The following is a 22,843-nucleotide window of genomic DNA, read 5'->3' on the forward strand; positions in this document are numbered from 1 at the left end:
TCTTGTCATAAGTGGTGTGGCCCTGGACAAGCATATGCCCCTCAGGGTTTCCCCAGTCTCTCCATCTGCAGAGTGGGGGTCATTCTCCCATCTGTTTCCTAGGTCTGTCGGCCTACGAGCAGCTCCATGCCTTTCCACCTGGGGCCGATATCACGTGGAGCTTGTGCGCTGAGACTTCAGAAAGAAAGACTCCATCCAGGGCTGACACAGCACAGAATGGGGCAGAACGAGGCCTGGATGCGCCGTGGTACCCAGGAAAAGGCACTGCCCCTCCTGACTGTTTTGAGACCCCGCATCCAAGTTGGAGGCCCGAAAGGAAGACTCGAAGGTCTCCCTCTCTTATAGAAAAGAGTAGCCAACTTTCTGGTCCTCTGTTTCCATTGAGATTCTGTTCAAGTGTCCCAGCTCGGCTTCTGCGGGTGGCTGAGCTTCTAATGGCTCCCTGCGTTCTTGTCTTTTCCTCTCCAAACCTTCCGTCCTTTTCCCCCTTCTGGGGTGGATGGGCACTGTCATTGCTTCTACCTTCGAGACAGATTGATGAAAAGTCTGGACCGTCGACTCCTTTCCTCTCTTTGGTTCCGTGTCTCTCTCTGGCTGTGTCCCTCTCTTTTCCTTTCTCGATTCAGTCTGTGTCTTCCTCTTTCTCTCTCGTGTGTGGATGGATGGATGCTAGGAATGCACATGTATATGATTAGATGAGGGTTATGTTTTAGGGATGGGTTAGAGGGAGAGAAAGGCTTTAGGTCGGAGTTGGTCATGGGGGAAGGGTCAAGGGTGGTGGTGGTGTTTCTTGGAATCTGAGTGCTGTGCATTCTTCGTCTCTTTCCATATGAACCCCTTCTCAGATACACCACTTGCAAGGAGTCTCTCATGTTCCGTTTCCTATCTTTTGCATCTGTGAATGCTTAGCTTCTCTGTTGTGAAGAGGTTCCATTGGATGGAAACCCATTGGTGTACTTCGTTTCCCTCTTTCCCTTACTTGAAGAGACCCATTTCTACCTCCACCCAGCAAATGGCAAGGAGACTCTGATGTTAAGGAGCCTTTGACCTACGCTTCTTTCTAGCTATCTCATGACATCAGTCTTTAGGGTGAGGTTTTTCCCCGATATTGAGGTGGTGTGAGATCAAAACCAATAGCGTTCTTCAGATGTAGCTGTCTGGTTTTCCCATGGCCATTTATTGAAGAGGCTTTCTTGTTCGCATTTGGATATTCTCCCCTTCTGTGTCAGAGATGAGTTGACCATGGATGCCGGGGTTTGTTTCTGGACCCTCAACTTTATTCCATCGATCTGGATCTGTGTGTGTTGTTGTATTCCCAATAGCATACTGTCCTGCTGCTGCCGCTGCGGCTAAGTCACCTCAGTCGTGTCTGACTCTGCGCGACCCCATGGCCTGCAGCCTACCAGGCTCCTCCGTCCAGGGCATTTTCCAGGCAAGAGTACTGGCGTGGGTCGCCATCGCCTTCTCCGATACTCTCCTGAGGATCCTAGTTTGGTCGTCTAATTTCCTTTCACACAACCTTGGATGTCCGTATCGGGGCTTTTTCGTCGGATTGTATTGACAATTTAGGCTCTTTTCTGTTTCCGTAACCCCTTTTGCAATTCTTTGTTCAGTGCGACAATGCATTGGCATTTTGGGAGGAATAGCATCCAAGCTGTGGATTGCCTTGTGGGGCTGTGACATCATTTTCCCAATAGGAATTCTTTCAAGCCCTGAGCACAGCTTCTCTTTCCAGTGATTGGTGTGGGCTTGATCTTCCTTCTTCCATCTCTCGCCGTTTTGTGAGAACAGGTCCTTCCTTCCCTTCTGGGTTAGATGGACTCGTGGGTATCACTTCAGTGAATGGCATTGTCAGTGGGGGTGATAATTCCCTTCTCATTGGAAGACTTTGCTGTGAGTATTAGAAATGCAAGTGATTTCTCTTCCCCTTCCTCCCTGTCCATCTCTCAGAGCCACCGGGAAACAGAGGCCTCATCCAGGGTCACACAGGCCTGAGGGAGTGCAACTAGACTGTTGTTTCTTCAGGCCCTCCGTGCTGGACATCATCCGGGATACTCTGTGTGTGTCTTCCTCAGTCTGGTGTCCCTTCAGACCTTTCCCTAGTTTTCACAGGCTTGTTGTGTTGGTGTTCTTTGTCTGTTTGGAGACACATCCTTGAGAAGCTTTGTGTTTCCACTCATTCGTCTCGCGATGTATGACCTGTCTTTTGCTTTTGTAATGAGGTCTTTCCCACAGTAGATATCTTTGATTTTGCAAAGTCCACTGTATTCTCTGGGTTGTTTTGTGGACTGCCTTTTAGTTTTGTGTGTGAAGACTCAAAGCACGTGTCCGGTTTCTGCTCATTGTTCTTCTAGATTTGTGACAAGTTTTCATGGAAACTTTGTCTAGGGATAACTGGAAGTGAACTCGGTGTAAGGTGTCAAGTCTCCATCTCCATTCATGTCATGCCCTGCAGTTTCCAATTCCCTGTTCCTGAGTGGTTTTGGAGACCTTGTGGGAAGTTTGGTTGCATGGGAGTTTGCATTTCCACCTTGAGTAGATTCCCACTGTTCTGCCCTCAGGGACACTGTCAAGGGGGAGTGAGGAGCAGCCTGCACTTCCAGCAGTGACCACACGGTGGGGCGAGTGCTGCTCTCCCCTCTGGGAGCCCCAGGCCACAGGCATCCCAGTGAGGAGCCAGCTCTGTGCTCGGCTGAAAGGAGTTAGACTCTCAGGAGCCTCTGAGCCCTTGCCTTTGGATCACCCAGGGTGGGCATTTACTGTGACAGAAAAAAATTGCCCTGAATTCCATGGACAGAAGAGCCTGGCTGTGTAGAGTTCGTGAGTTGCCGTGAATCAGACACAACTGAGGACACAAAAACTCAATAGACTAAAACACTTTTGGGGGGTGGGGGGAGTGAAAGGGGGTGATGTGGGGTTTTTTTGTCGTATATAATAGCCAAGGGAAATCTAGTTTAAACCTAAATTCACATAGATGGGAAAGGTATAGCTCTCCGTCACCCTATTAAAAAAAAAAAAAAACTACTTAACTTTTCTGAAAGTTTATTTAGTAGCTTCCTTGAGCAGTTCATTGTGAAGCATTTTTTTTTTTTCTGTGACATCGGCCTCATTAAAAAGTACGGTTTGCCTTTACTGGATAATTTTGTTCATTGGTTTGTTAGGGAATCTTGGTAATATTTGAGTTTCCTGGGGAGCATGGTCACATGACCTGGCCCTGGCCAATCGGTGCGTTCCACCTCCCTGGCCACTGTGATTGGCTCCGGACTGGGGCAGTGCCCAATCGGGGCCCAGGGCCGGGCCTCACGTTGGAAGCCAGGGGAAGACGAGCTCTCGTCCTGCTGGGGTAGGGGAAGGGGTGGGGCCGGGGGAGGTCAGGCTCCAGCAGTGGGAGGGGCTTGAGGTCGGCCTGCGGCAGTTGGTGACCTTCCTGCTCCCCTCAGGGCAGAGCCGCCGGCCTGAGAATGAGGGCGCTGCTGAGCCCAGGGGCTGGGATGGCCCGTTGCTGCTGTGGTCCCAGAGCTCCACCCGAGACCTGACGGAGGCCGTCTGCCCGTGAGTCCTCTCCCGCTTGTCTGTCAGCTTGTTTGAACCATGCTGGGTTTTCTGCCCAGCCGGCTAAGGGGAGTCCCTGGAAATGCAAGGGTGTGGGTTTTGGCAGACTTCAGGGAAGACATGCCAGATGAGCCTGGGAGACTCCAGCTTAATCTGGATTCAGGAGATATCTCTTCGGGCCAGCTAGTAATTGTAGGATAAGCCTAATGAGTCTTCACAGGATGAAGAGAGTAACGTGCCAAGGTAGCAATCGATGTCCTCATTCGAGAGGATGATGAAGCTGGTGCTCAGAGAAGGGGGGAACTTGGCCACAGCAAGGAGGTGTGCACCCAGACGGAACCCCCAGATCCGGCCATTTGAGCTCAGGGAGGCCACTGGTGTGGCTTGTCCCTGTGGCAGGGGCCGAGGCACGCAGCCCACCCTGATTCCTGCGGGGGCCTGACTTGGGAAGTGCCATCTGGTAGCTTTGAGACTCACCAAACCAAATTGCACTGGAGAGAGGAAGGACACCTTCCTTCATCCACCCCCCACCCCCGCCGGATTCCCACATACCCTGACCCCTTTCTCTGGATTTCGGAGCCATTTCCAGAGTCCCGCTCATATGACCTCATTCGAAGTGCACTGTGGACGAGCTGCCATCTGCAGCTGCTACCACAGCAGCCAAGGGCTTTATCTCCCGAGTACCTCCCTTCCTTTGGAACTTGGGGGCCCTCTACTCCCCACTTGCACACCACAGACCTTTGCTGAGGATTGTGGGGACCCTCACTCAGTTTGCAGCACGTTGTAGCCATCCCTGTCCTCTCAATACCTCCCTTGCAACTCAGCTTGTGAGCTCCTTTGGAGCAGCGTGGCCCACCTGGCTGCAACGGCAGAGACACAGCTGACAGTGAAACAACAGCTTCGATCTGACAGCCGGAAAGCTCTGTCAAAAGGGACCTCCCTCTTCACACCGTAGAGGCTGTAGGAGCCGCCAGGGTTTGGGAACCAGTGCTGGGGCCAAAATGACTCCACAGCTGTTTTCCTTCCTGGGGAGGGTTCTGGCTCGAGTGGGAATGGCTCAAGTCTCCTAAGGTTCTGAAAGCCCACTGTGTGCAGATTCACGGTACACAGAGAGGAGAAGGTGGAGTCCTGCCCTGGAGGTGGTCACAGCTCACGGATGAGCCAGGCAGGCAGGCAGGCAGGCAGGGCATGAGAACACCTGAGCTGCCTTCATGAGTGAGTGGTGTGGGGGCAGAGGAAGAGAAGCCGGTCTGCTCCCTCATGTGGTGCCCAGGGCAGGTTGTCCCCAGAGGAAACCCTTACGACGGTGAGGACTCTCACTGCTGTTTCCCAAGGGGTTCCGTCGGTGCGTGTCTTCCCCGGAGCGGTCAGGCCGTCTCTAAAGTACACTGGCCATGGGCATTGCCTCTCCTTGGAACTTCCCATGTGTTTCTCTTTTGTATGGAACAGTGATTTTTCTAGAGGGGTTCTGGGCCACAAGGTTGTTGGGTCATTTGCTAGCCTTCTGTCGTGAAGAACGCTTTCCTGGGCGTTGGGGTGGTTTGTTGTTCCAGCTCCCTTTCTTGGCTTCTTTTGGGAGCTGGTGCAACAAGAGGAGCTCAGCCTCTGCCTTCTGGCTGAGATGTCACCATTCAAACAGCAATGCCTGCCTGGAGATAATGATGGCATTTGCCAAAAGGGCTTCGTTTGGCACATGATATCTTGAAAGGACGTACACCGTCCTTTCAGCTATCAAAGGCTAGTTCAAATGACATAAAAATGAGAACTCTCCAATGGAGTCTTACAGTAGGTGGAGAGTCCGAAAAAAACTCCTTCAGTCATTTCACTGAGAGTCATTGATTGGGGACACCAAGAATATAGGAAGGAATGCAGAAAGAAAAGATGAAATTGTGGTCAGGATCGGGGGGAGGGATGAACAGGGCCTGCTTGCCTTGAACCCAGGCTTTGTTGGCGGGTGGGGCATAAAGTTCGAACGGGTCTGAAACTACAGAGTGGTGATGGTAACACAGTATCACCAGAGTTACACAACAGTGTTCCCAAATTGCAACAATGATGAAAAAGTTTACTAATCCCAACTTAACCAACAAAAATAGACGAAACCATACAAAAAGTAAAACATCACCAGAAAGGTGGAAACAAACCAAATGCAAAGCAGTTCAGGGGAAAGGAACTCCATGTCCCCTGGGGGCAGACCGAGTTGCCGGCGTACACGGTGAGCAGACAGGGATGGAGGCTGCAGAGCCGACCGCTCCCCTGGACATGGTGTTTCCGGCAAGGGCTCTGGGTCTCTGTCCAGAGCGGGGACTCGTTCTTCCTGCAGGGGCGGGTGAGTCATCGTCGGCGTCTGGGTGTTGCGCGGGAGCCAGGGCAGGCTCTCCCTGCCGAGGCGGTGACTCCTCCTCTGCCTCGGGTTCTCCTGCCAAAGCCCGAGCAGGTACAGGTGCACGTGGAGGTGGAGGTTCTGGCTGAGGGGGTGGGACATCAGTGCCTGGGGCTGGGGGTCCTGCAGGCACGGAGATCCGATCTGCCCGGTGTGCTGGCCAGTACCCAGCTGGCCTGGTGTCTCTGCGAGGGCAAGTCTCGGTTCTCCATCTACCCTCGGTGGATCCCTGGGTCCTGCACCTGGAGCCACCACCTCTGTAGGCACAGGTCTGGGAAGTGGAGCCTGGTTCCAGTTGGAGGCCAGTGCTAGAGCTGGGGGAGAAGCAAAGTTTGCCCACAGGCCAGCCTTGGCATGTGCGTATCCCGGGACAGAAAGCTTCCAAGAGATTCCCAAAGAATACCCAGGGTCGGATGTCTTTTGGGACTGAAGTGTGCAAGATGGGGGTGGGGGTGTGAGGCCAGCGCTTGCTGCAGGCCCAGCAGCATCTTTCGGGGGCTCGTCCCTGTGTAGCTCAGCACCCCCTCCCCACACACTCCCGTGCACCAGCCCCAGCGTCCTCACCTCTGTGCTCTGGCGTGCTGGGCTCCAGGTCCTCCTGCTGCCTCAGAGGCCGGTGTTCTCGGGACTCTGGGTCGGAGCCGGGTTTGCTGAGCTCCGTGGCAGCCTCAGACTGGGCCGCCGGGTGTATCCTGGGCGGTGTCTCGGCAGCAGGCCTTCCCCGCCTCCGCTTCGCCCCCGGTGGGGCTGATGCCTCCGTGGGCACGCTCACCTGGAGCCTGCACTGGGCCTCACGGGCGGGGGGGTGGTGCTCCGACCCCTCCCTCCGGGAGGTGGACGGGGTGTCCCCGTCCTCGGCCTCATCACGTGGGAAGCTCTGCAACGACAGTGACCGTCAGCCAGCCGTGCTGGGAGTTTTCCGAGCTGGGCCTGGCCAGTGGAGCCGCTGCTTCTGCCTGCTCGAACTTCTCTTCCCAGAAGGGTCAGAGACGTGTGTCTGCTCAGATCCCCACCCAGGAGGAAAGAGACCCACCTGAGGGTGTGAGGTCAGCCTGGGCGGCCGGCGCTGCCCGCACTCTCCCCATCCCAGCCAGCCTGCTCTCCCCTGGGGTGTGGACACAACTTGTCCGCAGGCTTCTGACCCCACATCCGCCTGGGCTTCCTTGAGGGAGACACACCCCGAGAAACCCGCATCCACACACACAGGCAAAGGACCCGGTGTTTCCGGGTGGCATGGGAGAGGTGGCCTGGCCCGGCCTGGGGCTCCCCGTGTTACCTTTCTGTTTCTCCGGGCAGAGGGCCAGAGGCCTCTCGGGGGTGCCCTGAGCCAACGTCGACAGGGTGCCCACGCACACTGCCTGTGAGCTCTCCTGAGGCCCTGGCCTCTGGGCAGGGGCAAACAGCAGAACATCCTGGCAGCAAGAGATCTGGCTGGGGGCTCCTCTCCGCTCAGGAGGCCTGGATACCCGGGTTGCGGGTTCTGTTGGGTTCTGTTGCCGGCAGGTGACATCATTTCCTGGGGTTCGTGCGGAGGTCCCTTCCCCAAAACTTCCCAAGGGAGTCTCTGGGTTTCTGACTGCTCGACCACCCCCCTTAGGCCATGTGCAGGCACAGTGACAGCCACACAGCCCAGCCCACAGCCCTGGGGAGGCCTGGGTGCAGCCAGGGCCTGAGCTCCGAGGACCCCGCTGCTCTCAGACCAGGCTCCTTCTTGTCATAAGTGGTGTGGCCCTGGACAAGCATATGCCCCTCAGGGTTTCCCCAGTCTCTCCATCTGCAGAGTGGGGGTCATTCTCCCATCTGTTTCCTAGGTCTGTCGGCCTACGAGCAGCTCCATGCCTTTCCACCTGGGGCCGATATCACGTGGAGCTTGTGCGCTGAGACTTCAGAAAGAAAGACTCCATCCAGGGCTGACACAGCACAGAATGGGGCAGAACGAGGCCTGGATGCGCCGTGGTACCCAGGAAAAGGCACTGCCCCTCCTGACTGTTTTGAGACCCCGCATCCAAGTTGGAGGCCCGAAAGGAAGACTCGAAGGTCTCCCTCTCTTATAGAAAAGAGTAGCCAACTTTCTGGTCCTCTGTTTCCATTGAGATTCTGTTCAAGTGTCCCAGCTCGGCTTCTGCGGGTGGCTGAGCTTCTAATGGCTCCCTGCGTTCTTGTCTTTTCCTCTCCAAACCTTCCGTCCTTTTCCCCCTTCTGGGGTGGATGGGCACTGTCATTGCTTCTACCTTCGAGACAGATTGATGAAAAGTCTGGACCGTCGACTCCTTTCCTCTCTTTGGTTCCGTGTCTCTCTCTGGCTGTGTCCCTCTCTTTTCCTTTCTCGATTCAGTCTGTGTCTTCCTCTTTCTCTCTCGTGTGTGGATGGATGGATGCTAGGAATGCACATGTATATGATTAGATGAGGGTTATGTTTTAGGGATGGGTTAGAGGGAGAGAAAGGCTTTAGGTCGGAGTTGGTCATGGGGGAAGGGTCAAGGGTGGTGGTGGTGTTTCTTGGAATCTGAGTGCTGTGCATTCTTCGTCTCTTTCCATATGAACCCCTTCTCAGATACACCACTTGCAAGGAGTCTCTCATGTTCCGTTTCCTATCTTTTGCATCTGTGAATGCTTAGCTTCTCTGTTGTGAAGAGGTTCCATTGGATGGAAACCCATTGGTGTACTTCGTTTCCCTCTTTCCCTTACTTGAAGAGACCCATTTCTACCTCCACCCAGCAAATGGCAAGGAGACTCTGATGTTAAGGAGCCTTTGACCTACGCTTCTTTCTAGCTATCTCATGACATCAGTCTTTAGGGTGAGGTTTTTCCCCGATATTGAGGTGGTGTGAGATCAAAACCAATAGCGTTCTTCAGATGTAGCTGTCTGGTTTTCCCATGGCCATTTATTGAAGAGGCTTTCTTGTTCGCATTTGGATATTCTCCCCTTCTGTGTCAGAGATGAGTTGACCATGGATGCCGGGGTTTGTTTCTGGACCCTCAACTTTATTCCATCGATCTGGATCTGTGTGTGTTGTTGTATTCCCAATAGCATACTGTCCTGCTGCTGCCGCTGCGGCTAAGTCACCTCAGTCGTGTCTGACTCTGCGCGACCCCATGGCCTGCAGCCTACCAGGCTCCTCCGTCCAGGGCATTTTCCAGGCAAGAGTACTGGCGTGGGTCGCCATCGCCTTCTCCGATACTCTCCTGAGGATCCTAGTTTGGTCGTCTAATTTCCTTTCACACAACCTTGGATGTCCGTATCGGGGCTTTTTCGTCGGATTGTATTGACAATTTAGGCTCTTTTCTGTTTCCGTAACCCCTTTTGCAATTCTTTGTTCAGTGCGACAATGCATTGGCATTTTGGGAGGAATAGCATCCAAGCTGTGGATTGCCTTGTGGGGCTGTGACATCATTTTCCCAATAGGAATTCTTTCAAGCCCTGAGCACAGCTTCTCTTTCCAGTGATTGGTGTGGGCTTGATCTTCCTTCTTCCATCTCTCGCCGTTTTGTGAGAACAGGTCCTTCCTTCCCTTCTGGGTTAGATGGACTCGTGGGTATCACTTCAGTGAATGGCATTGTCAGTGGGGGTGATAATTCCCTTCTCATTGGAAGACTTTGCTGTGAGTATTAGAAATGCAAGTGATTTCTCTTCCCCTTCCTCCCTGTCCATCTCTCAGAGCCACCGGGAAACAGAGGCCTCATCCAGGGTCACACAGGCCTGAGGGAGTGCAACTAGACTGTTGTTTCTTCAGGCCCTCCGTGCTGGACATCATCCGGGATACTCTGTGTGTGTCTTCCTCAGTCTGGTGTCCCTTCAGACCTTTCCCTAGTTTTCACAGGCTTGTTGTGTTGGTGTTCTTTGTCTGTTTGGAGACACATCCTTGAGAAGCTTTGTGTTTCCACTCATTCGTCTCGCGATGTATGACCTGTCTTTTGCTTTTGTAATGAGGTCTTTCCCACAGTAGATATGTTTGATTTTGCAAAGTCCACTGTATTCTCTGGGTTGTTTTGTGGACTGCCTTTTAGTTTTGTGTGTGAAGACTCAAAGCACGTGTCCGGTTTCTGCTCATTGTTCTTCTAGATTTGTGACAAGTTTTCATGGAAACTTTGTCTAGGGATAACTGGAAGTGAACTCGGTGTAAGGTGTCAAGTCTCCATCTCCATTCATGTCATGCCCTGCAGTTTCCAATTCCCTGTTCCTGAGTGGTTTTGGAGACCTTGTGGGAAGTTTGGTTGCATGGGAGTTTGCATTTCCACCTTGAGTAGATTCCCACTGTTCTGCCCTCAGGGACACTGTCAAGGGGGAGTGAGGAGCAGCCTGCACTTCCAGCAGTGACCACACGGTGGGGCGAGTGCTGCTCTCCCCTCTGGGAGCCCCAGGCCACAGGCATCCCAGTGAGGAGCCAGCTCTGTGCTCGGCTGAAAGGAGTTAGACTCTCAGGAGCCTCTGAGCCCTTGCCTTTGGATCACCCAGGGTGGGCATTTACTGTGACAGAAAAAAATTGCCCTGAATTCCATGGACAGAAGAGCCTGGCTGTGTAGAGTTCGTGAGTTGCCGTGAATCAGACACAACTGAGGACACAAAAACTCAATAGACTAAAACACTTTTGGGGGGTGGGGGGAGTGAAAGGGGGTGATGTGGGGTTTTTTTGTCGTATATAATAGCCAAGGGAAATCTAGTTTAAACCTAAATTCACATAGATGGGAAAGGTATAGCTCTCCGTCACCCTATTAAAAAAAAAAAAAAACTACTTAACTTTTCTGAAAGTTTATTTAGTAGCTTCCTTGAGCAGTTCATTGTGAAGCATTTTTTTTTTTTTCTGTGACATCGGCCTCATTAAAAAGTACGGTTTGCCTTTACTGGATAATTTTGTTCATTGGTTTGTTAGGGAATCTTGGTAATATTTGAGTTTCCTGGGGAGCATGGTCACATGACCTGGCCCTGGCCAATCGGTGCGTTCCACCTCCCTGGCCACTGTGATTGGCTCCGGACTGGGGCAGTGCCCAATCGGGGCCCAGGGCCGGGCCTCACGTTGGAAGCCAGGGGAAGACGAGCTCTCGTCCTGCTGGGGTAGGGGAAGGGGTGGGGCCGGGGGAGGTCAGGCTCCAGCAGTGGGAGGGGCTTGAGGTCGGCCTGCGGCAGTTGGTGACCTTCCTGCTCCCCTCAGGGCAGAGCCGCCGGCCTGAGAATGAGGGCGCTGCTGAGCCCAGGGGCTGGGATGGCCCGTTGCTGCTGTGGTCCCAGAGCTCCACCCGAGACCTGACGGAGGCCGTCTGCCCGTGAGTCCTCTCCCGCTTGTCTGTCAGCTTGTTTGAACCATGCTGGGTTTTCTGCCCAGCCGGCTAAGGGGAGTCCCTGGAAATGCAAGGGTGTGGGTTTTGGCAGACTTCAGGGAAGACATGCCAGATGAGCCTGGGAGACTCCAGCTTAATCTGGATTCAGGAGATATCTCTTCGGGCCAGCTAGTAATTGTAGGATAAGCCTAATGAGTCTTCACAGGATGAAGAGAGTAACGTGCCAAGGTAGCAATCGATGTCCTCATTCGAGAGGATGATGAAGCTGGTGCTCAGAGAAGGGGGGAACTTGGCCACAGCAAGGAGGTGTGCACCCAGACGGAACCCCCAGATCCGGCCATTTGAGCTCAGGGAGGCCACTGGTGTGGCTTGTCCCTGTGGCAGGGGCCGAGGCACGCAGCCCACCCTGATTCCTGCGGGGGCCTGACTTGGGAAGTGCCATCTGGTAGCTTTGAGACTCACCAAACCAAATTGCACTGGAGAGAGGAAGGACACCTTCCTTCATCCACCCCCCACCCCCGCCGGATTCCCACATACCCTGACCCCTTTCTCTGGATTTCGGAGCCATTTCCAGAGTCCCGCTCATATGACCTCATTCGAAGTGCACTGTGGACGAGCTGCCATCTGCAGCTGCTACCACAGCAGCCAAGGGCTTTATCTCCCGAGTACCTCCCTTCCTTTGGAACTTGGGGGCCCTCTACTCCCCACTTGCACACCACAGACCTTTGCTGAGGATTGTGGGGACCCTCACTCAGTTTGCAGCACGTTGTAGCCATCCCTGTCCTCTCAATACCTCCCTTGCAACTCAGCTTGTGAGCTCCTTTGGAGCAGCGTGGCCCACCTGGCTGCAACGGCAGAGACACAGCTGACAGTGAAACAACAGCTTCGATCTGACAGCCGGAAAGCTCTGTCAAAAGGGACCTCCCTCTTCACACCGTAGAGGCTGTAGGAGCCGCCAGGGTTTGGGAACCAGTGCTGGGGCCAAAATGACTCCACAGCTGTTTTCCTTCCTGGGGAGGGTTCTGGCTCGAGTGGGAATGGCTCAAGTCTCCTAAGGTTCTGAAAGCCCACTGTGTGCAGATTCACGGTACACAGAGAGGAGAAGGTGGAGTCCTGCCCTGGAGGTGGTCACAGCTCACGGATGAGCCAGGCAGGCAGGCAGGCAGGCAGGGCATGAGAACACCTGAGCTGCCTTCATGAGTGAGTGGTGTGGGGGCAGAGGAAGAGAAGCCGGTCTGCTCCCTCATGTGGTGCCCAGGGCAGGTTGTCCCCAGAGGAAACCCTTACGACGGTGAGGACTCTCACTGCTGTTTCCCAAGGGGTTCCGTCGGTGCGTGTCTTCCCCGGAGCGGTCAGGCCATCTCTAAAGTACACTGGCCATGGGCATTGCCTCTCCTTGGAACTTCCCATGTGTTTCTCTTTTGTATGGAACAGTGATTTTTCTAGAGGGGTTCTGGGCCACAAGGTTGTTGGGTCATTTGCTAGCCTTCTGTCGTGAAGAACGCTTTCCTGGGCGTTGGGGTGGTTTGTTGTTCCAGCTCCCTTTCTTGGCTTCTTTTGGGAGCTGGTGCAACAAGAGGAGCTCAGCCTCTGCCTTCTGGCTGAGATGTCACCCTTCAAACAGCAATGCCTGCCTGGAGATAATGATGGCATTTGCCAAAAGGGCTTCGTTTGGCACATGATATCTTGAAAGGACGTACACCGTCCTTTCAGCTATCAAAGGCTAGTTCAAATGACATAAAAATGAGAACTCTCCAATGGAGTCTTACAGTAGGTGGAGAGTCCGAAAAAAACTCCTTCAGTCATTTCACTGAGAGTCATTGATTGGGGACACCAAGAATATAGGAAGGAATGCAGAAAGAAAAGATGAAATTGTGGTCAGGATCGGGGGGAGGGATGAACAGGGCCTGCTTGCCTTGAACCCAGGCTTTGTTGGCGGGTGGGGCATAAAGTTCGAACGGGTCTGAAACTACAGAGTGGTGATGGTAACACAGTATCACCAGAGTTACACAACAGTGTTCCCAAATTGCAACAATGATGAAAAAGTTTACTAATCCCAACTTAACCAACAAAAATAGACGAAACCATACAAAAAGTAAAACATCACCAGAAAGGTGGAAACAAACCAAATGCAAAGCAGTTCAGGGGAAAGGAACTCCATGTCCCCTGGGGGCAGACCGAGTTGCCGGCGTCCACGGTGAGCAGACAGGGATGGAGGCTGCAGAGCCGACCGCTCCCCTGGACATGGTGTTTCCGGCAAGGGCTCTGGGTCTCTGTCCAGAGCGGGGACTCGTTCTTCCTGCAGGGGCGGGTGAGTCATCGTCGGCGTCTGGGTGTTGCGCGGGAGCCAGGGCAGGCTCTCCCTGCCGAGGCGGTGACTCCTCCTCTGCCTCGGGTTCTCCTGCCAAAGCCCGAGCAGGTACAGGTGCACGTGGAGGTGGAGGTTCTGGCTGAGGGGGTGGGACATCAGTGCCTGGGGCTGGGGGTCCTGCAGGCACGGAGATCCGATCTGCCCGGTGTGCTGGCCAGTACCCAGCTGGCCTGGTGTCTCTGCGAGGGCAAGTCTCGGTTCTCCATCTACCCTCGGTGGATCCCTGGGTCCTGCACCTGGAGCCACCACCTCTGTAGGCACAGGTCTGGGAAGTGGAGCCTGGTTCCAGTTGGAGGCCAGTGCTAGAGCTGGGGGAGAAGCAAAGTTTGCCCACAGGCCAGCCTTGGCATGTGCGTATCCCGGGACAGAAAGCTTCCAAGAGATTCCCAAAGAATACCCAGGGTCGGATGTCTTTTGGGACTGAAGTGTGCAAGATGGGGGTGGGGGTGTGAGGCCAGCGCTTGCTGCAGGCCCAGCAGCATCTTTCGGGGGCTCGTCCCTGTGTAGCTCAGCACCCCCTCCCCACACACTCCCGTGCACCAGCCCCAGCGTCCTCACCTCTGTGCTCTGGCGTGCTGGGCTCCAGGTCCTCCTGCTGCCTCAGAGGCCGGTGTTCTCGGGACTCTGGGTCGGAGCCGGGTTTGCTGAGCTCCGTGGCAGCCTCAGACTGGGCCGCCGGGTGTATCCTGGGCGGTGTCTCGGCAGCAGGCCTTCCCCGCCTCCGCTTCGCCCCCGGTGGGGCTGATGCCTCCGTGGGCACGCTCACCTGGAGCCTGCACTGGGCCTCACGGGCGGGGGGGTGGTGCTCCGACCCCTCCCTCCGGGAGGTGGACGGGGTGTCCCCGTCCTCGGCCTCATCACGTGGGAAGCTCTGCAACGACAGTGACCGTCAGCCAGCCGTGCTGGGAGTTTTCCGAGCTGGGCCTGGCCAGTGGAGCCGCTGCTTCTGCCTGCTCGAACTTCTCTTCCCAGAAGGGTCAGAGACGTGTGTCTGCTCAGATCCCCACCCGGGAGGAAAGAGACCCACCTGAGGGTGTGAGGTCAGCCTGGGCGGCCGGCGCTGCCCGCACTCTCCCCATCCCAGCCAGCCTGCTCTCCCCTGGGGTGTGGACACAACTTGTCCGCAGGCTTCTGACCCCACATCCGCCTGGGCTTCCTTGAGGGAGACACACCCCGAGAAACCCGCATCCACACACACAGGCAAAGGACCCGGTGTTTCCGGGTGGCATGGGAGAGGTGGCCTGGCCCGGCCTGGGGCTCCCCGTGTTACCTTTCTGTTTCTCCGGGCAGAGGGCCAGAGGCCTCTCGGGGGTGCCCTGAGCCAACGTCGACAGGGTGCCCACGCACACTGCCTGTGAGCTCTCCTGAGGCCCCGGCCTCTGGGCAGGGGCAAACAGCAGAACATCCTGGCAGCAAGAGATCTGGCTGGGGGCTCCTCTCCGCTCTGGAGGCCTGGATACCCGGGTTGCGGGTTCTGTTGGGTTCTGTTGCCGGCAGGTGACATCATTTCCTGGGGTTCGTGCCGAGGTCCCTTCCCCAAAACTTCCCAAGGGAGTCTCTGGGTTTCTGACTGCTCGACCACCCCCCTTAGGCCATGTGCAGGCACAGTGACAGCCACACAGCCCAGCCCACAGCCCTGGGGAGGCCTGGGTGCAGCCAGGGCCTGAGCTCCGAGGACCCCGCTGCTCTCAGACCAGGCTCCTTCTTCTCATAAGTGGTGTGGCCCTGGACAAGCATATGCCCCTCAGGGTTTCCCCAGTCTCTCCATCTGCAGAGTGGGGGTCATTCTCCCATCTGTTTCCTAGGTCTGTCGGCCTACGAGCGGCTCCATGCCTCTCCACCTGGGGCCGATATCACGTGGAGCTTGTGCGCTGAGACTTCAGAAAGAAAGACTCCATCCAGGGCTGACACAGCACAGAATGGGGCAGAACGAGGCCTGGATGCGCCGTGGTACCCAGGAAAAGGCACTGCCCCTCCTGACTGTTTTGAGACCCCGCATCCAAGTTGGAGGCCCGAAAGGAAGACTCGAAGGTCTCCCTCTCTTATAGAAAAGAGTAGCCAACTTTCTGGTCCTCTGTTTCCATTGAGATTCTGTTCAAGTGTCCCAGCTCGGCTTCTGCGGGTGGCTGAGCTTCTAATGGCTCCCTGCGTTCTTGTCTTTTCCTCTCCAAACCTTCCGTCCTTTTCCCCCTTCTGGGGTGGATGGGCACTGTCATTGCTTCTACCTTCGAGACAGATTGATGAAAAGTCTGGACCGTCGACTCCTTTCCTCTCTTTGGTTCCGAGTCTCTCTCTGGCTGTGTCCCTCTCTTTTCCTTTCTCGATTCAGTCTGTGTCTTCCTCTTTCTCTCTCGTGTGTGGATGGATGGATGCTAGGAATGCACATGTATATGATTAGATGAGGGTTATGTTTTAGGGATGGGTTAGAGGGACAGAAAGGCTTTAGGTCGGAGTTGGTCATGGGGGAAGGGTCAAGGGTGGTGGTGGTGTTTCTTGGAATCTGAGTGCTGTGCATTCTTCGTCTCTTTCCATATGAACCCCTTCTCAGATACACCACTTGCAAGGAGTCTCTCATGTTCCGTTTCCTATCTTTTGCATCTGTGAATGCTTAGCTTCTCTGTTGTGAAGAGGTTCCATTGGATGGAAACCCATTGGTGTACTTCGTTTCCCTCTTTCCCTTACTTGAAGAGACCCATTTCTACCTCCGCCCAGCAAATGGCAAGGAGACTCTGATGTTAAGGAGCCTTTGACCTATGGTTCTTTCTAGCTATCTCATGACATCAGTCTTTAGGGTGAGGTTTTTCCCCGATATTGAGGTGGTGTGAGATCAAAACCAATAGCGTTCTTCAGATGTAGCTGTCTGGTTTTCCCATGGCCATTTATTGAAGAGGCTTTCTTGTTCGCATTTGGATATTCTCCCCTTCTGTGTCAGAGATGAGTTGACCATGGATGCCGGGGTTTGTTTCTGGACCCTCAACTTTATTCCATCGATCTGGATCTGTGTGTGTTGTTGTATTCCCAATAGCATACTGTCCTGCTGCTGCCGCTGCGGCTAAGTCACTTCAGTCGTGTCTGACTCTGCGCGACCCCATGGCCTGCAGCCTACCAGGCTCCTCCGTCCAGGGCATTTTCCAGGCAAGAGTACTGGCGTGGGTCGCCATCGCCTTCTCCGATACTCTCCTGAGGATCCTAGTTTGGTCGTCTAATTTCCTTTCACACAACCTTGGATGTCCGTATCGGGGCTTTTTCGTCGGATTGTATTGACAATTTAGGCTCTTTTCTGTTTCCGTAACCCCTTTTGCAATTCTTTGTTCGGTGCGACAATGCACTGGCATTTTGGGAGGAATAGCGTCCAAGCTGTGGATTGCCTTGTGGGGCTGTGACATCATTTTCCCAATAGGAATTCTTTCAAGCCCTGAGCACAGCTTCTCTTTCCAGTGATTGGTGTGGGCTTGATCTTCCTTCTTCCATCTCTCGCCGTTTTGTGAGAACAGGTCCTTCCTTCCCTTCTGGGTTAGATGGACTCGTGGGTATCACTTCAGTGAATGGCATTGTCAGTGGGGGTGATAATTCCCTTCTCATTGGAAGACTTTGCTGTGAGTATTAGAAATGCAAGTGATTTCTCTTCCCCTTCCTCCCTGTCCATCTCTCAGAGCCACCGGGAAACAGAGGCCTCATCCAGGGTCACACAGGCCTGAGGGAGTGCAACTAGACTGTTGTTTCTTCAGGCCCTCCGTGCTGGACATCATCCGGGATACTCTGTGTGTGTCTTCCTCAGTCTGGTGTCCCTTCAGACCTTTCCCTAGTTTTCACAGGCTTGTTGTGTTGGTGTTCTTTGTCTGTTTGGAGACACATCCTTGAGAAGCTTTGTGTTTCCACTCATTCGTCTCGCGATGTATGACCTGTCTTTTGCTTTTGTAATGAGGTCTTTCCCACAGTAGATATGTTTGATTTTGCAAAGTCCACTGTATTCTCTGGGTTGTTTTGTGGACTGCCTTTTAGTTTTGTGTGTGAAGACTCAAAGCACGTGTCCGGTTTCTGCTCATTGTTCTTCTAGATTTGTGACAAGTTTTCATGGAAACTTTGTCTAGGGATAACTGGAAGTGAACTCGGTGTAAGGTGTCAAGTCTCCATCTCCATTCATGTCATGCCCTGCAGTTTCCAATTCCCTGTTCCTGAGTGGTTTTGGAGACCTTGTGGGAAGTTTGGTTGCATGGGAGTTTGCATTTCCACCTTGAGTAGATTCCCACTGTTCTGCCCTCAGGGACACTGTCAAGGGGGAGTGAGGAGCAGCCTGCACTTCCAGCAGTGACCACACGGTGGGGCGAGTGCTGCTCTCCCCTCTGGGAGCCCCAGGCCACAGGCATCCCAGTGAGGAGCCAGCTCTGTGCTCGGCTGAAAGGAGTTAGACTCTCAGGAGCCTCTGAGCCCTTGCCTTTGGATCACCCAGGGTGGGCATTTACTGTGACAGAAAAAAATTGCCCTGAATTCCATGGACGGAAGAGCCTGGCTGTGTAGAGTTCGTGAGTTGCCGTGAATCAGACACAACTGAAGACACAAAAACTCAATAGACTAAAACACTTTTGGGGGGTGGGGGGAGTGAAAGGGGGTGATGTGGGGTTTTTTTGTCGTATATAATAGCCAAGGGAAATCTAGTTTAAACCTAAATTCACATAGATGGGAAAGGTATAGCTCTCCGTCACCCTATTAAAAAAAAAAAAAACTACTTAACTTTTCTGAAAGTTTATTTAGTAGCTTCCTTGAGCAGTTCATTGTGAAGCATTTTTTTTTTTTTCTGTGACATCGGCCTCATTAAAAAGTACGGTTTGCCTTTACTGGATAATTTTGTTCATTGGTTTGTTAGGGAATCTTGGTAATATTTGAGTTTCCTGGGGAGCATGGTCACATGACCTGGCCCTGGCCAATCGGTGCGTTCCACCTCCCTGGCCACTGTGATTGGCTCCGGACTGGGGCAGTGCCCAATCGGGGCCCAGGGCCGGGCCTCACGTTGGAAGCCAGGGGAAGACGAGCTCTCGTCCTGCTGGGGTAGGGGAAGGGGTGGGGCCGGGGGAGGTCAGGCTCCAGCAGTGGGAGGGGCTTGAGGTCGGCCTGCGGCAGTTGGTGACCTTCCTGCTCCCCTCAGGGCAGAGCCGCCGGCCTGAGAATGAGGGCGCTGCTGAGCCCAGGGGCTGGGATGGCCCGTTGCTGCTGTGGTCCCAGAGCTCCACCCGAGACCTGACGGAGGCCGTCTGCCCGTGAGTCCTCTCCCGCTTGTCTGTCAGCTTGTTTGAACCATGCTGGGTTTTCTGCCCAGCCGGCTCAGGGGAGTCCCTGGAAATGCAAGGGTGTGGGTTTTGGCAGACTTCAGGGAAGACATGCCAGATGAGCCTGGGAGACTCCAGCTTAATCTGGATTCAGGAGATATCTCTTCGGGCCAGCTAGTAATTGTAGGATAAGCCTAATGAGTCTTCACAGGATGAAGAGAGTAACGTGCCAAGGTAGCAATCGATGTCCTCATTCGAGAGGATGATGAAGCTGGTGCTCAGAGAAGGGGGGAACTTGGCCACAGCAAGGAGGTGTGCACCCAGACGGAACCCCCAGATCCGGCCATTTGAGCTCAGGGAGGCCACTGGTGTGGCTTGTCCCTGTGGCAGGGGCCGAGGCACGCAGCCCACCCTGATTCCTGCGGGGGCCTGACTTGGGAAGTGCCATCTGGTAGCTTTGAGACTCACCAAACCAAATTGCACTGGAGAGAGGAAGGACACCTTCCTTCATCCACCCCCCACCCCCGCCGGATTCCCACATACCCTGACCCCTTTCTCTGGATTTCGGAGCCATTTCCAGAGTCCCGCTCATATGACCTCATTCGAAGTGCACTGTGGACGAGCTGCCATCTGCAGCTGCTACCACAGCAGCCAAGGGCTTTATCTCCCGAGTACCTCCCTTCCTTTGGAACTTGGGGGCCCTCTACTCCCCACTTGCACACCACAGACCTTTGCTGAGGATTGTGGGGACCCTCACTCAGTTTGCAGCACGTTGTAGCCATCCCTGTCCTCTCAATACCTCCCTTGCAACTCAGCTTGTGAGCTCCTTTGGAGCAGCGTGGCCCACCTGGCTGCAACGGCAGAGACACAGCTGACAGTGAAACAACAGCTTCGATCTGACAGCCGGAAAGCTCTGTCAAAAGGGACCTCCCTCTTCACACCGTAGAGGCTGTAGGAGCCGCCAGGGTTTGGGAACCAGTGCTGGGGCCAAAATGACTCCACAGCTGTTTTCCTTCCTGGGGAGGGTTCTGGCTCGAGTGGGAATGGCTCAAGTCTCCTAAGGTTCTGAAAGCCCACTGTGTGCAGATTCACGGTACACAGAGAGGAGAAGGTGGAGTCCTGCCCTGGAGGTGGTCACAGCTCACGGATGAGCCAGGCAGGCAGGCAGGCAGGCAGGGCATGAGAACACCTGAGCTGCCTTCATGAGTGAATGGTGTGGGGGCAGAGGAAGAGAAGCCGGTCTGCTCCCTCATGTGGTGCCCAGGGCAGGTTGTCCCCAGAGGAAACCCTTACGACGGTGAGGACTCTCACTGCTGTTTCCCAAGGGGTTCCGTCGGTGCGTGTCTTCCCCGGAGCGGTCAGGCCGTCTCTAAAGTACACTGGCCATGGGCATTGCCTCTCCTTGGAACTTCCCATGTGTTTCTCTTTTGTATGGAACAGTGATTTTTCTAGAGGGGTTCTGGGCCACAAGGTTGTTGGGTCATTTGCTAGCCTTCTGTCGTGAAGAACGCTTTCCTGGGCGTTGGGGTGGTTTGTTGTTCCAGCTCCCTTTCTTGGCTTCTTTTGGGAGCTGGTGCAACAAGAGGAGCTCAGCCTCTGCCTTCTGGCTGAGATGTCACCCTTCAAACAGCAATGCCTGCCTGGAGATAATGATGGCATTTGCCAAAAGGGCTTCGTTTGGCACATGATATCTTGAAAGGACGTACACCGTCCTTTCAGCTATCAAAGGCTAGTTCAAATGACATAAAAATGAGAACTCTCCAATGGAGTCTTACAGTAGGTGGAGAGTCCGAAAAAAACTCCTTCAGTCATTTCACTGAGAGTCATTGATTGGGGACACCAAGAATATAGGAAGGAATGCAGAAAGAAAAGATGAAATTGTGGTCAGGATCGGGGGGAGGGATGAACAGGGCGTGCTTGCCTTGAATCCAGGCTTTGTTGGCGGGTGGGGCATAAAGATCGAACGGGTCTGAAACTACAGAGTGGTGATGGTAACACAGTATCACCAGAGTTACACAACAGTGTTCCCAAATTGCAACAATGATGAAAAAGTTTACTAATCCCAACTTAACCAACAAAAATAGACGAAACCATACAAAAAGTAAAACATCACCAGAAAGGTGGAAACAAACCAAATGCAAAGCAGTTCAGGGGAAAGGAACTCCATGTCCCCTGGGGGCAGACCGAGTTGCCGGCGTCCACGGTGAGCAGACAGGGATGGAGGCGGCAGAGCCGACCGCTCCCCTGGACATGGTGTTTCCGGCAAGGGCTCTGGGTCTCTGTCCAGAGCGGGGGCTCGTTCTTCCTGCAGGGGCGGGTGAGTCATCGTCGGCGTCTGGGTGTTGTGCGGGAGCCAGGGCAGGCTCTCCCTGCCGAGGCGGTGACTCCTCCTCTGCCTCGGGTTCTCCTGCCAAAGCCCGAGCAGGTACAGGTGCACGTGGAGGTGGAGGTTCTGGCTGAGGGGGTGGGACATCAGTGCCTGGGGCTGGGGGTCCTGCAGGCACGGAGATCCGATCTGCCCGGTGTGCTGGCCAGTACCCAGCTGGCCTGGTGTCTCTGCGAGGGCAAGTCTCGGTTCTCCATCTACCCTCGGTGGATCCCTGGGTCCTGCACCTGGAGCCACCACCTCTGTAGGCACAGGTCTGGGAAGTGGAGCCTGGTTCCAGTTGGAGGCCAGTGCTAGAGCTGGGGGAGAAGCAAAGTTTGCCCACAGGCCAGCCTTGGCATGTGCGTATCCCAGGACAGAAAGCTTCCAAGAGATTCCGAAAGAATACCCAGGGTCGGATGTCTTTTGGGACTGAAGTGTGCAAGATGGGGGTGGGGGTGTGAGGCCAGCACTTGCTGCAGGCCCAGCAGCATCTTTCGGGGACTCGTCCCTGTGTAGCTCAGCACCCCCTCCCCACACACTCCCGTGCACCAGCCCCAGCGTCCTCACCTCTGTGCTCTGGCGTGCTGGGCTCCAGGTCCTCCTGCTGCCTCAGAGGCCGGGGTTCTCGGGACTCTGGGTCGGAGCCGGGTGTGCTGAGCTCCGTGGCAGCCTCAGACTGGGCCGCCGGGTGTATCCTGGGCGGTGTCTCGGCAGCAGGCCTTCCCCACCTCCGCTTCGCCCCCGGTGGGGCTGATGCCTCCGTGGGCACGCTCACCTGGAGCCTGCACTGGGCCTCACGGGCGGGGGGTTGGTGCTCCGACCCCTCCCTCCAGGAGGTGGACGGGGTGTCCCCGTCCTCGGCCTCATCACGTGGGAAGCTCTGCAACGACAGTGACCGTCAGCCATCCGTGCTGGGAGTTTTCCGAGCTGGGCCTGGCCAGTGGAGCCGCTGCTTCTGCCTGCTCGAACTTCTCTTCCCAGAAGGGTCAGAGACGTGTGTCTGCTCAGATCCCCACCCGGGAGGAAAGAGACCCACCTGAGGGTGTGAGGTCAGCCTGGGCGGCCGGCGCTGCCCGCACTCTCCCCATCCCAGCCAGCCTGCTCTCCCCTGGGGTGTGGACACAACTTGTCCGCAGGCTTCTGACCCCACATCCGCCTGGGCTTCCTTGAGGGAGACACACCCCGAGAAACCTGCATCCACACACACAGGCAAAGGACCCGGTGTTTCCGGGTGGCATGGGAGAGGTGGCCTGGCCCGGCCTGGGGCTCCCCGTGTTACCTTTCTGTTTCTCCGGGCAGAGGGCCAGAGGCCTCTCGGGGGTGCCCTGAGCCAACGTCGACAGGGTGCCCACGCACACTGCCTGTGAGCTCTCCTGAGGCCCCGGCCTCTGGGCAGGGGCAAACAGCAGAACATCCTGGCAGCAAGAGATCTGGCTGGGGGCTCCTCTCCGCTCTGGAGGCCTGGATACCCGGGTTGCGGGTTCTGTTGGGTTCTGTTGCCGGCAGGTGACATCATTTCCTGGGGTTCGTGCGGAGGTCCCTTCCCCAAAACTTCCCAAGTGAGTCTCTGGGTTTCTGACTGCTCGACCACCCCCCTTAGGCCATGTGCAGGCACAGTGACAGCCACACAG

General features: G+C 55.0%; 2 protein-coding genes and 1 long non-coding RNA gene across 3 annotated transcripts in view; 1 reads left to right on the forward strand and 2 right to left on the reverse strand.

Moving 5' to 3' along the window:
* Nucleotides 1–22,843, forward strand: part of LOC145529707 (uncharacterized) — a 1,704,434-nt gene that overhangs the window by 844,877 nt on the left and 836,714 nt on the right. The window contains exons 109-111 of the long non-coding RNA XR_014071296.1: nucleotides 3,441–3,552; nucleotides 11,083–11,194; nucleotides 18,724–18,835. This is a non-coding gene — a long non-coding RNA (uncharacterized LOC145529707). The remainder of the gene's footprint in view (nucleotides 1–3,440; nucleotides 3,553–11,082; nucleotides 11,195–18,723; nucleotides 18,836–22,843) is intronic.
* LOC145529671 (uncharacterized) lies at nucleotides 13,138–15,028 on the reverse strand. Its single transcript, XM_081550271.1, has 3 exons — nucleotides 14,851–15,028; nucleotides 14,139–14,451; nucleotides 13,138–13,888 (listed from the first exon to the last, which is right to left on the reverse strand). The coding sequence occupies exons 1-3, from the start codon at nucleotides 14,983–14,985 to the stop codon at nucleotides 13,260–13,262; spliced, it is 1,077 nt and encodes a 358-aa protein (XP_081406397.1). The 5' UTR covers nucleotides 14,986–15,028; the 3' UTR covers nucleotides 13,138–13,259.
* On the reverse strand, nucleotides 20,869–22,661 carry LOC145529687 (uncharacterized). The gene is made up of 3 exons (XM_081550291.1): nucleotides 22,492–22,661; nucleotides 21,780–22,092; nucleotides 20,869–21,529 (listed from the first exon to the last, which is right to left on the reverse strand). Exons 1-3 carry the CDS (start codon nucleotides 22,624–22,626, stop codon nucleotides 20,901–20,903), a joined length of 1,077 nt encoding a protein of 358 aa, XP_081406417.1. The 5' UTR covers nucleotides 22,627–22,661; the 3' UTR covers nucleotides 20,869–20,900.

Source organism: Giraffa tippelskirchi, chromosome 12, assembly GCF_054371585.1.
Source record: "Giraffa tippelskirchi isolate mGirTip1 chromosome 12, T2T-mGirTip1v1.2.pri, whole genome shotgun sequence".
NCBI lineage: Eukaryota > Metazoa > Chordata > Mammalia > Artiodactyla > Giraffidae > Giraffa > Giraffa tippelskirchi.